General features: G+C 32.9%; 1 protein-coding gene across 1 annotated transcript in view; it reads right to left on the bottom strand.

The window, feature by feature from the left end:
- The window catches only part of LOC140044190 (uncharacterized), a 41949-nt gene extending 28098 nt beyond the window's left edge, over positions 1-13851 (bottom strand). Inside the window, exon 1 of the mRNA XM_072088670.1 lies at positions 13742-13851. Coding sequence (XP_071944771.1) covers positions 13742-13743 — 2 coding nt within the window. The 5' untranslated portion in view covers positions 13744-13851. The remainder of the gene's footprint in view (positions 1-13741) is intronic.
- Between the last annotated feature and the right edge of the window lie 1051 nt (positions 13852-14902).

Raw genomic sequence — 14902 nt, 5'->3', positions numbered from 1 at the left:
GATTACTTTACAGTTCAAGGCCGTAGCAAAAAAGGTTAAACAAAAAACAAGGCAATGTTTTAAATATAATTATTCATATAAAATATGATGAGCAGGGGGATTGGGGTGGGTGGTGAAAATTGAAAATTTCAGACGAGGCAAGCTCCTTGTCTGCCTCATGTCAGCTACATCCTTGCTGTTAAAATTAAACTTTTAATTTTCTATCTATAGGTTCATAACATTACTGTATTGCCGTCAAATCGACTGAAAGTTTGGCGCATTGAATGAGCAATCTTGAAATATTTTCCCCATGGCGAAGCTAAGGGTATGTTCAGACCTACGGAGTTATGCTTTCGTATCACAGCCAAGGTCATATTTTAATGAGCGTCGTAAGAGCAAAGTGTTCAGATTCATTGCAACGAAGTTGCGTTACAAACGGATATGATGTCACTCGCTGGCGATTAACCAAACTCTAACGCACGTATAGACCTAGGCCTACCTTCGTTGTTATTAAAAGTAGTAGTGGTTGGAGTAAGAGTTACAGGCCTAGACCGAACACTTGGTCTCGGCATTATCGATGGGTTGTCAGGCATACCAACCAGCCGATCGTTTTGGGGTTTGTTTTTATATTTGGTCTAGGCCTAAAATATCATTTATGGCAGAAAAATGTTCAAATCCCGTACTTGCACCGGCTCCAGACTTATTTACTCGGTCTTTCGCCGCTTTATACGACGACCCCTTCAATTTCGTTTGGATATAATTTAAATCCTTCTTTATTATGAGGATGGCCCATCTGCTATCTAACGTGTCCGCCATCTCGTTGAACACAGACATCTTGTTGCCGGTGCTTTTACGCCAGTTTTTCACTTCCAACCGATCTCTAAACTCAGGGCTTCCCACCAATGAAATAAGGTATTTTACTTCGGTTTCTCGCCAATGCGCACGCTTCGATGACATTTTAAATTAATTAATATAATAATATTAATAATAATAATACTGTATACCTAGTGTAACAACAAACAAAAGGTATGATTTTTTCGCACGTTCACCGATCACAACAACAAATGGATCAGCTTGGCTGTACGATGAGGAGCACATGTCACGATGTGATGTGGCGAATATTGTAATTTGATTGGCTAGATATCTAACCTAGGTCATATTCATCGATGCGTGACTTTCGTATTGTAAGCGACGTCCACTAAACTCATACCTTGAGCTTTCGTAGCGTACGAAATATCAGTGTCGTACGAGGTGGCTTCCACTAATCTTTTCCTGGTTCAGACCTATGGACTTGTACGCCGCGTACAATACGAAAGCATAACTCCGTAGGTCTGAACAGGCCCTAAGTGAAAATACATGAACACACTATGTTTTATTGTAACAGCCTTGGCCTACATCTTCTTTTGTAAGAGCAACGCCCATTATTATACGATTCAATGTGTTGCATAACAATAGAAGTCAGTCTGCAGTTGCTAAGGTGGAGTCAATAAAAAGAATTAAAATGCTGTATTTATGGAGAATTTTAATCAATTACTGTAAATGGAAAAGGAAATTGATTGAATCATGACATTCTGTATTAACACCATGTCTCCTGGAGACCTTCAATGAGGAGGTAATGCAGCTGGAGGGATGGGTCTGTTCTGCTGCATAGAAGGGCTGTATAAACAGTTCACTAAAAATAATTGGCTGCATTTTGCTAAATTTGTGCTCCCAAAAAACTGTTCAAATCAATGGGTGGTCAACAATTAACAAACATTAACCATTGACCTATTACCAAAAAGGTAGTAAAACATGCTACAGTAGTTGACTCAAGGTCAATTGAGGTCAGTTTTTTTGCACTGCAGAGAAAAGTATTTTGAATTTCCATTATTTTCAGCCTGCCATTTATAACCGGTTGTTGAAAATTTGTCCTGTTTCTGCTGCCAAGAAATTCACCCAGAACATTATTTTTGTTATTATTTATTTTTTTAGTAGCATGAAACAGGCTCTATCTAAGTGGTATTTGCTAGACATGCCTCGTCTCTAACTATATTAAATATTATAATCATATACTGTAATTTCTATGGTTGTTATATACTGTAGATTTGACTATGGGAACAACTTGCCAGTTTATAAAGAAAAGAGGATCAAGAGTTCTTGACCATGGTGTGGTTGACATTCTACTAAAGATATCATTACATCATGTGACACTAGTCATTTGTAAAGTGGTCATTGATATACTTCAAAGAAATACGGAATGTTTAGTGTCACACTCTTTATAAGAATACTGTAGCAACTCTTGAAACCGACATTGTACTCTGCACTACTTATTATGGTGCAAAATAAAAATAGAAAGTATTAATTGATTTCAGTAAACTAGTCTTTCATATTAAATAGAAACAACCAGGCAAATATATAGGCTACACACTGCGTTCATTCGGGATACTGTATTACTGTACAAACTATATTCTTTAAAAATGATGGTACAGTACTTTTTTTCTCTAACTGATCAGCATATTCATGCTTAAAAATTGTGTAAATACGTATAGCCATAAAGGCTCTTATCAATTCAATTCAATCTTTATTTCATTAATAACAATAAAAATACTGTTAAAATGACTGACCAAAAATGGAATGTACTATTATGTGATAGGGGTGTTTAATAAAATTGTATATATTGGAGTTGTAGCCCTTTTCTCGGAGAGAATAGGCTAATGCTGGTTTATCCAGATAAGCTAGGCACGAAATAGACACCTTAAAATAGTTTTTAAAGTAATATGAGTACATTGACAGTAAATGTTGAAAAATGAAATATTTATATAAAATGGTAAAATTACATATTTAAAAAAGGCAGAACATTAAAACTAGAAACTTGTAAAATGAAAGATAAAACTTTTAAAATTGTATAATAAGTTAGATAATGCATAGGCCTAATACCTCAGGCATGGTAAAGTAAGAAACATACGTATTAGAACCATAACATAACATTTGTGTGAATATTCTATTAAACTTCTATTGAACTTCGCACACTGTAGTAAAAAGTTTTTTTTATCAGTAGCAACTGACTCAATGCGTGACGCATATGAACAAAGTTTTTTAGAAGTGAAAAACAAACATGATACGGATCAAATTATCAAAAAGCAAACAACAGAAAAGAATAACAAAAATATACTGCATTATTTTCAATCAAAACTTATACAACTACAAAATAAAAAATGCTTTTATTTAACCTATTTTTTACCTGCTCCAGCCAATTAACTAATTAACAAAATAGTTTCCAAAGCATACAAATCGTTTGAATACGCCAAACAGCGTACACGACCTATTTAGAAATCTTAAATTCTGTCACTCAATTAATGGCTGACCCTTTTAAGTGCGTTTAACCTCAGCTGGTCAATGATAATTATTACGCCATCTAGCTTTTATAATAGCATAGTGTAATAATGAGAGGTTAATTAGTGTGTCCTTTGAGAGTGCATCGTTTGAATTTTAATGTAGTTGGATCACGAGAGATAACTTTGAAATGAGTAACGATGTTTTGTATTAAATCAGTGTGGCCTACTATAAAGTATGTAGGAACATTGTTCAGTGGCATAACGCAGGGGGCAAAGGGGAATTCTTACGCTGGTAATTGAATTGGAGCTGATCATGCTCTGGGACCCTCTTAAGCCCTGGGAGCCCTGGGTTTAGCCAGAAAGCACTCATAATCGTTACGCCAGTAATATAGTTGAGGAGTACAGAGATTCATCAACAGTTTAGTTGACCTCCTTCCTACTCTTAATTTTCCAACCACCCCACCCAAGAAGTTTTATAATCGTCATGACATATTATTATCTGAAATAAAATTACCATGCCATATTGTTAATGCTTCATCAATAAATAATCTTGAAGCACAATGGAAACCATCACATGAATTTTGCATTACATAATCTGGAAAAAGGGTCTCACAAACTGTAACTTGTTTTAAAGGATAAAAGGTAAATTATTTCTATCACAAAAAAATGGAAAAATAACCAGGCAAAATAAATAAATAATAACATTTTGAATTTTTACAATGTTTACTTTCTATATTGTGTGGTTTTTCTCAAGTTCTTTTTGCATAGCACTATCGGATTATAAGATGCATTGAAAAAATAATCTACAGTAAAAAAATACCGCAAAATAAGTAAGTTAAGCAACATAAGTAATGTTATGGAAAACAACAATAATGATCAACATTTATTATAAATGGCCATCAACCGGGTCTAACAATTGGAAGATGAGTCAGATGAAGGTCGACGACCACACAATATTGCATAATAACAAACACAGATAACCTATAAACGCACATATCTGGTTAAACAATATGTGGCTATAAAGTATCAGGAAATCCTATGCCAAACAATGGTGTAATTGTACATACTTACATAATATCCAAATTGACTTTAGGATGCTGTTGACAAAATGATTATTAAATTAACTGTTTACATAGAGAATTGAGCAAAGAATCATTACTTACTGAAAGTGAAAGAAATAAGGAAATCTAATGGTTTAGTAGACAAACTGCTCTTTGTTTTTCTTTTCAACAAAGCAGCAAGTAGGAGTAAAGTGTTTTTATTTTACTTTTTTGTAGTGGGGCATTTGCCTGAGGTGATTATATCATAGAGCTATAAAAAACTTCCATCCAAAAAATAAGTTTGGTTGTTTTTGTTACGAAACGTTTTATTTCAAGGTGGTGAAACAAAACTGAAGAACAGAAGAGAGAGAAGAGGAACAGATAAAAGAGAAGAGGAACAAATAAAAGAGAATAGGAACAGAAAGAAGGATAAGAGGAACAGATACAAGAGAAGAGGAACAAATACAAAAAGAGGAGGAACAGAAAGAAGAAGAGGAACAGATACTAGAGAAGAGGAACAGAAAGAAAGAAAAGAGGAACAGATAAAAGAAAAGAGGAACAGAAGAGAGAGAAGAGGAACAGATAAAAGAAAAGAGGAACAGAAAGAAAGAGAAGAGGAACAGATAAAAGAGAAGAGGAACAGAAGAGAGAGAAGTGGAACAGATAAAAGAGAAGAGGAACAGAAAGAAAGAGAAGAGGAACAGATAAAAGAGAAGAGGAACAGAAGGAAAGAGAAGAGGAACAGATAAAAGAGAAGAGGAACAGATAAAGAGAAGAGGAACAGATAAAAGAGAAGAATAACAGAAAGAAAGAGAAGAGGAACAGATAAAAGAGAAAAGGAACAGAAGGAAAGAGGAACAGATGAGGGAAGAAACCCTGGTAAAGGGTACAGTAAGACACAACTTTTTGCTTATTACTAGCTGCATTATGGGAGTACTGTATGTTTCCATACATGTTTGATCTAAAAATGAGCAGAGTAATAATATGTACAGCACTTATAGGTTTCACAACATTAGGTGCTTTACAAATTCCAGAATATTATCAAAATTATTATAAAGTAAAATAAAAGGGAAGGCAGGAAAAAGTAAAAGAAAAAAACGTGATATGCATTTATAAATACATCTGAAAGTTGTACAGTATAACTGTATTGGGTTGGCATAGTATAAATATGAGAATTTGTACATAAAGAAAAATGAAGTAAAAGTATGCCGGCCTGGTTGCATAACATCCAACAAAATTAAATTTTTTACATGATCTCTATTGAAGCCTTTAAATTCATCAAAAAACACATGAAAACCATAACATACTGTACAGTATTAATAATTAGTATTTTCCAGAACATCCCCAGACATACATCAATAATCTAATTATTGCAGTGAAGGTGAGTCATCAATTTGCCTCCAAGCAAAATTACAGATTTATCAGTTTCGTCTATCGGGATAATTTTATTCTTTCCTCCGTAGTTACTTTAATGAATGAATTACGTCCTCTATAAATCTGTGTGTGCTAGTTTTTCAATCGACACTTCCCCTTATCTCGTTTTTTACTGCTGCACAAGATGATATGATAATAAACGAGAAGTGGATATTCATGATTAGGACAACATGATGGATGGCCAGTGTTGATATTTTATGGAGAATATGGTCTTTGCATATAAAACATAAATATACAATATGTATTTAAATCTGAATGCGACATTAAATGTATTTATTAGTTTTATTTATTTATGATTTATTGTATGTTAAACTTTAAATGACTGTACATCACATGGAAATCAGTCTTCGCCACATTTTAATAAAATGATATTTTTAAAATGTTTATTTATTTATAATTATTTCTTTTATTTATTTATATACGCATCTAACAGCAGTAACTCACCAATTACAAAATGGATTAAACTATTTTATAATTTATCATGCTTATATTAACTAAGTCTCATTTTGATTAGGGAGTGAAGTGAAGCTGTAAAAGTCATGAGTTACAACGCTGGCATTAGGTCAGGATTGGATTGGAAGGCAACCATTACCAAAAAGCTACAGCTCCACTAATTGAAAATTAAAATGAATGTATTTGATAATGATACAATGACATTTATCAAGTAACTTAAAAATGCAAAAATTTAACCTCTATTTTTATAATTTCTGCCATTTCAAAAGTTCTGAGCCTGTATTACAATTTTTACAATTTTACAAACTATGTGTTAACAATTTTACTACGACTCAAAACAAAATCTTAGTATTACAGTAGTACTTTTTCTTCGAAAATGAAATGAAATAATGCTAAACTAAATGATAAACTTTATTAGGCTGATGACCTGGAGGTTGTGGGTTCTAGTCCGACTTGAAAAACAACATGCAAATCCTTTTACGTACTAAATATTTAATACAATTATGACAAAGTTTGGAAAACTTCTTCCTAATAATATTACCACATAAGTGAGTTTAAGTAGGTTTTGTTCAGAATTAAAGAGTAATATTGTGGTAGTTAACAATTTTTATTATGACATTCTTGGGTAATTGCTAATAAAAAAAACCACAATTCACAAAACTAAATATGATATATTAAAGAAAACTTATTCACAAAATTACAGGAAGATCATTGGTTTAGGTTGTTGACTACTACTGTATATAATTAAATGAAAGATTAAACCTTTTTTACTACGCATTAAAAGTTATATAAAAAGTCATGCAATAAAATTGAATTGAATGTATTCATTAAAAAAACCAACACAATCAAAAAATGACTATTGTATTCAGCATTCAAATAAACAGTTTCTTAATCATCAAATATTCCTAGATACAATCTCTTTTATAAATGTGATAGGTGAACACAACCAATGCCTAAAAATATATGAAGGAATGGACAGTCAACAAAATTGTAGATACTTAATTCTTTATACATTACCTTATCAAGTTCATTGTTGATGGGTAAACTCTACCAAAAAACTCAAACCTCACTCAATCACAAACAAAAGTATATAAAATAATATTAACACAAAAAACAACATTGAAAGTAGAAAATCACCCTGACCTAAATAAAGCAAACAAAGCCTTAACACAAGGTTTTGGTAATGATAACAATAAAAATGAATTCAAAACCTTGAACTTAATTCAGTATTTTATATAATTTAACTACACTACTTTAAATCGACAATAAATAAAACTAACAATAACATTCCATTGTATTGTCATCTTGTTATCTATTTTCATGGTAATTTTCAAAGCGTGTCGTCCTACAAACGCAACTGAAAAGCTACCGTAATTGTTTTCTCATAATAGACACGAGTTAAGCTGTATCTACTGTATGCCAGCGGTAATGAATGAATGAATAGGTTCATTCAAACTAATTGGATTTGAATGAAACAACAATTATTGTAAATAACACAAAGTATAAATAAGAAAAAAAAAAAAATGCAAACTGTCTCTATGGTATGTAATGTAGAATGGCAAAATAGAGATGGTGCGACTTTCCCCAAATAAACACTTTATTTGCCAGATATACTTCGACCCTTTCTTAATGGAAGTCTATATACTGGTTACGTTCCTGGCACGATAGCCCTATGTGAATAGATATGCATTGCCGGTAATCATACAGTACCTGCATCAGCTGTGAGAAAGGAGTTATCAAACCAGAAAAAGAATTTTAGATGACCTAAAATATTGAGGTCTACAATTGCGTGTTATACCCTTCTATTATTGGAGAATTTCTTTTGCTGTTGGTTGGGGTTGGAAATAAAATAAATAAAATAAGTCCGAAGGTCTGTAATATACTAACACAATTTAGTGTAAAAATTGAAAAAAAAAAACCTGTAGACTATAATGACCAAACACAACATCTGCAGAGGGCGCACTTTCGAAAATTAATATTGACATACTGTATGTACTGTATCATATCACAATATTTTTGTTCTAGATTATATAGTCTAGGCAAAAAATGTGAAAAAAATTAGTTAGGGGGAGTGGAATGTTAGAGGCTGTCAACATAGCCAGATATCCTAATTAAACCCTTCTGATCACTCTAAGCCCTGTTGACACTTAATTTTTTGCCTCGTCTTGAAATGGCGGCCATTTTTCAAAATGGCCACCATTTTTTTATAAAATGTAGATAAAATCAGATCTAAATAAGGTAGATACACAATCTTGGTGTCTAAACACATGTACTTCAGACACGGAATCCATTAGGCCTTGTTGACACAATCTCTTGTTTTCAACATGTAATTTAAAGTTGAATTAAGTAAATTCATGTTCTTTCAAATAATATTGTTTAGAGTTGTTTATTACATCGATATGATTATAATTACGTGACAATAATTTACTGAATAAAGTTGTAAAAAAAGTATTTGGAAAAACACTTTTTTTTTTATGGTATAGAGCAAAGGAAACAATTGAAATAACTACAGAATTATTATCTCTCTTACTTCCCCTCTTGTGTATAAACTAAGAGGCAACTTCCTTCCTACTATTACACTATAGAATCTTAAAAAAAAAGCAAAAGAAACTTTGTATTGAAAAAAAGAACAGAGAACATGAAAATACAGCAAAGGTCTCCAGGTGGCCAGATGACTCCAGGTGGCCAGATGATAGTCTATCGCCATATGTTAAATAATGTTATTAACAGTTATTACATTTTTCGTCATTAAAAAGAAATAACGTTACTCATGATTACTGTAGAATGGGTTGATAACGACAGCAAACTGCGAATAAAGATTGCATAATGTGAAAATATAATAGTATGTTTCCTAAAATAGGATATTTTTGCAGTAATATGTGGAGCACAAAATTGATGTATTTCCCAAATGGTAAAATATCTTCTATAATTGTTGTATGTACAGTAACTGCAAAATTGCTAATTACGACAATATATTCTTAGTCTAGCTTACAATATAATACATTTATAATGTAATAACAGTATGAGAAAATCAGCTTTTATGGGGGATTGGGAGGTGGGGAGTGGTGTAATTGAGCATTAACAAAATTAATTTATAACATGCAATAAACTAACTTAAACACTGCTTGGGCTGTGTGAACACATGCTTTTTTTTTAATCTGATTTTAAAATTTGCAAAAAAAAAAAGGTTTTAAAACTACAATTAATAAAACTACTGTAAATGTGTATAGTAATACCAAATGATGCCAACATATTTATAGTGTCAAAGTTATTAAAAGTACCAAAAAAGTATCTAATAATAGTAGGCCTAGATTTGGTCACACTGTTTAACACTGTAGTGAGGGCTACAGAACAAAGTAAAAATAATACCCTGAGATACTTCCAATATGACACTGGGATTTGGAATCCAAAAAGTATTATGGAATCACACTTTTCATAGGCTTGTTGAATACTGAGCTACATACAGTAATTGTGTGTAGTAGTAGCATGTTTTAAAAACGCTCCAGTGGGGGAACATCTTTTAAATGCATCTGGGTGATTTTCACTCTATTTTTATTTAAGGTTTGGCTCAGTATAATGTTTTTTATATCATAATTCATAATCATCTAAAAAAAGGATTATCTGACTCATTTCTTGACCGTACCGACAAATTTTCAGGGCTAATGGTGTTCTGTAATGATGTTGTTCTCATCCCACCACAGTCCTATGTCTATAGTAGTCAGTTTGAGGTGGGGATGCAAATGAAATCTTAAAATTTATGTTAATGCAAGCTATACGGAGGTAGACGATTACATGGCTCGTTAATTAAGAGTAAATTACCTAAACACTATATCCTGTATCTGTCTTCCTCCACACTATTATTGACCTACTATACATTCATATTTTAAGAGGTCGCATATTGCGAGCAAACCAATTAATCTTAATCATACTGTATATTAACTTTGTGAAAGTTTTCAAAAGTACTGTAGTGTATAATAATTGTTGGTTCATAAATAAAAGTATACGTCTAAAACTATATTTTTTTATATAAAATCTATATCAAATTGTTCATATTTTTTACTAGCTATTTATTAGTTCATTATTAATACTGTACAGTTTAAGAAATACGCGCTGTAAACATTATGACCCTGACATTTTGGGTCAAACATGAATGGAAACATACAGTTACAGTAATACTTCCAACCATATGCAATGACATTGGTTTAAACAGGGAGGGTATAAAAATATTTATACTCGCTGGTTTCAAGTTAGCTGAACACAGTACACACTAGCACTGTAGCACAATGTCCATATTCAACTACTGTATACAACTCATTCAGAAAAAGGTCACCCAAAGACAAATCCACAGAACGAGGGTTTGACAGTATTGAAGTTGTGAACAAAATCATTGTAATTACTGTAATGATAAATGTAACTTCAGTAATGATGTAATCGCATAGAGGGCTGTTCACACATTATATATTTTACTCTACTGTCTAAGCACTGATAGAATCAGAGAATATGAAAGTAACTTTTTTGAGTCAGATCATATGAATTGCTTTTAATATTTCCACTTGTCTTCGATTTAGTTGGTTATTGTAACTAAGATTAGCAATTCTATAAGTCAAATCCCTTGAAGATAAACCAATGCAGAACGGAAGAACAAAACAGCTGTAAAAAAACAATTTTATTTCAATTTTTTTTTTATTCTTTTCCGTTGCTGTATAACAATTGCAAAATGTGTTGGATTAAACTGATATTTTGACTCCTTTAACCAACATTTTATGTTTTCTATAATAGATAGTTTTTTTTTTTTCAAAATGTATTGTATAATGGCTATGTTATGCGCGATTTGAACGATTTGCGCAATTTGAAATTGCGCAAAAAAAATCCTTGCGCAATTTGAATTGAAACATGTGTTTCAAATTGCGCAAGCAACGTATTAAATTGCGCAAGTAATCTGCAAATTGCGCAAGGTTTTTCGACAGATTGTGAAATCATGCACACCCATATTTTTATAGTAATTTCTAAGAATGATTCAAAATTAAAGATAAATATCGCATTTCCTTATTTTAGTAGTGCAAATATTGTTATAAGTTAGCATACCGTCGAAGAACCGACGAAGGAAAACGAAGCGGTGGTGTTCCACCAGGCGGGCGCGGCGCGGGCGGCCGGCTATACTACTCTAGCCTAGCTAGGGTCTGGACTACTGATACTGACTAGGTTACATGGCCTAGCTTAAACTAATATTAAAAACTTAAAAAGTGAGTATTAAACATTATCTTCATTGAAATAGTCTTATTTATATAATAAAATACTAAATTTTAAACTCCTCTGCCTAGGCCTAGCCTAGCCATGTATGGGAAAATTTACAGTTCGTTTTCAAATTGCGCAAAGGTGTCATATTGCGCAAGAACTATCTTGCGCAATTTACAAATTGTGCAGCGCAATTTAAAATTGCGCAAAGATTTTCTTGCGCAATTTGAAATTGCGCAAGTTGATTGCGCAATTTGAAATTGCGCAAAAAAATCCTTGCGCAATTTAAAATTGCGCAAGGATTTTTTTGCGCAATTTCAAATTGCGCAAATCGTTCAAATCGCGCATAACAGCTATATCAAATAAAAGATTGATCATACAATATAGCCCGTGTTTTAGTATGTCAGTAAAGATACAAATTCGTTTTCTTTTTTAAACCATTCATTAACTTTATTATAATTATGATTCAAAAGATAAGACATTGAGGTTAAAGGACAACTGTACCGAGGACCATATTTTAAAAACGTATTAGGGGTATACATATGATTTCAGAACCATCGCGAAATCGAGGATATCGCCGCACGCGCTCGCCGTACAGCCGTCGCCGTAAATTGCTGTGACGTCACAGGTGCATCGCATAATCTACTTAATGAGTTTTCGCTGTTGTTACCATACAATAGATAGGTACCGTCACTTCAATTGCTTATTTAACCTTTTAAATTACTTAAATTTGCCAAAATGTTTTCCTGGTATTTTGAAGAAACACTTCAATATCCAGATAGACAAAACAAACAATAAAACAATTCAACTTTTATATTTTTTACGATTTATTTAAAAAGTGTGTTTACTAGAAATGTTCGCGCTTTGCGAGACTTGTCTATGGGACCCGAAGAGTAGCTAGTAGAAACATGACGTATGACGTTCTGGAATCATTCAACCATATCGGACTCAAAACACGCCGGCATTTTCAGTTCCCTCTCTCTACTATACTACTCTACACAATGTTGATCACACCACCGTCACACACACGAGGAGGAGGAAGCTCGCACACGGCCCAAAAATCGCTAGCTAGCAGAGAAAAAGTTTTGAGTCCGATATGGTTGAATGATTCCAGAACGTCATACGTCATGTTTCTACTAGCTACTCTTCGGGTCCCATAGACAAGTCTCGCAAAGCGCGAACATTTCTAGTAAACACACTTTTTAAATAAATCGTAAAAAATATAAAAGTTGAATTGTTTTATTGTTTGTTTTGTCTATATGGATATTGAAGTGTTTCTTCAAAATACCAGGAAAACATTTTGGCAAATTTAAGTAATTTAAAAGGTTAAATAAGCAATTGAAGTGACGGTACCTATCTATTGTATGGTAACAACAGCGAAAACTCATTAAGTAGATTATGCGATGCACCTGTGACGTCACAGCAATTTACGGCGACGGCTGTACGGCGAGCGCGTGCGGCGATATCCTCGATTTCGCGATGGTTCTGAAATCATATGTATACCCCTAATACGTTTTTAAAATATGGTCCTCGGTACAGTTGTCCTTTAAGATATATTGTCCACCTGAAAAAATGGTTTTTTTTTTCAAATTTTGTTGTTGAATATGCCATTTTGATGTTCCATAATAATAGTCATTCACTTTGACCAAAAATTGGATAAAAAAAAAATATTTCCCATAAAACTGTAATTTGAAGCAAGAAATTGTCAATTGTCTGCCACCTAATGGGTTGGTTGAATTTAACCGTTTTTTGTCTTTTTGTAAAGTGAAAACATAATTTTGGAGACGTACCCCTCTATTATAATGAAGAGGACACTCTATAGGCTAGAGTGGACACCTTTATTTAGGATATACCATCCTGTAGGTGGATCCTTTATGATATATTATATTTATAAGCATGGAGGTAATTACCTCTCAGTGATTTTTTGTTGAAAGTTTTTTTTTTTTTTTTGAAGATGTGCAAAATATAGAATTCAGCTCATCATTTCAATATTTAAATTTGGGTAAAAACAATCTCAATCACAGAAAATGTTTACATCAATCAACCTAACAAACACAATTCTATTGTCAGTTTTACGTTTTTGTTTAAATCGTAAGTCTAGCCACAACCACTGTATGCATGGTTTGTTTTGACCGCTCCAGTGAAATCTTCCTTTCTTCTTGCTTATTCACTCACGAAAGTACGTAAACCCATGCTTAGCTAGGCCTGATGTTATGATTGAAAATAATTGTTATCAAAAGGTGTTTTCCTTTCCGAATTAAAAAGAAAAAAAAGTATTATACTTACATTTTTATTCTGTAGTTAGTATATATCTTACACTATTATCGGACACACTGAGGAATGAAACTAAAATTAATATTGTGCTTTCATAAACATTTCACGCACAAGAAATCCCCACCCACATTACGTTTTGTGGTAACCGCTTGTTCTTCCGGTATCGTTCGTACACGACGTCATTTCCTCTGATTCTCACCTATGTACGTACACTTGTGCGATATAAGACGAGTTAAATTTATGAATTTTAATCCCTAATTACCAGCTCCAATATGAGCAATACAATTTGATTTACTTCCAATATTATATCAACATTGTTATGTTTTCTCGTAACCAAAAATAAATTCAAATAGATAAGTTTGTATACATTCGCCTTCATGAGTGTTATAGCTCGCCTATATAGGATATCGCATTAATATGTTTGTTTACAGAGACTGTCGAAGAGGAAAGTGTCTGGAGTGAGAGTATACATGCTGTGTAAAGAAACATTGTAAGTTATCCGATTTCTATGACGAATTTCCATTTATTATTTCCTAAATTTAGAGCTATAGGTAATACAACGAAAACCACGAAATTATAGAGGATTATGAATCATTTTAAATGGTCAAACACTGGGCTGGGCATCATCATGCATGGCAAGCAAGGATGGTGGCAGACACACATCCATTCCTCTGTCTGGGTGATATTGTGACACCACCAGTGTTATGAGAGTTCTCTTATTTTAATCTGCATGGATGTACTGTGACTGGGTATTAAATAAAAATAGAACCTCTGATTCTTTCTACACTTCACAATGCTGTTTTGAATTTGAATTGCACTTATTATAATGTTTGTTACTACTGTGGCAAATATTCATTAATTTCTCTAATTTCTCTTACTATAATCAATGATAATAATATAGCCTAGATAAACATGCAGTGGTCACGACAAGCTGTTCTGAGCCTCTACCGGCAGTTGATGCGCCAGAGTAGCAGTCTCCAGTACACGGACCAAGAGTTCTACAGACGGTACATCAGGAATGAGTTCAAAAAGAATATGATGCTACGATCAGAGGAAGAGAAACTGCAACAGTTGCAGGTTAATAATGGGGGAAGGGGTGATAGTGTGTGTGTGCTCACTCTTTTGACAGCAGCCACAATAAATAAAAACATTTTCATTTCACATTGTATTAAC

The sequence above is a fragment of the Antedon mediterranea genome, chromosome 1 (assembly GCF_964355755.1).
Source record: "Antedon mediterranea chromosome 1, ecAntMedi1.1, whole genome shotgun sequence".
NCBI classification, from domain to species: Eukaryota; Metazoa; Echinodermata; class Crinoidea; order Comatulida; family Antedonidae; genus Antedon; species Antedon mediterranea.
Note: the sequence above shows the minus strand (reverse complement) of the source record. Positions and strands in the feature narration are given on the sequence as shown.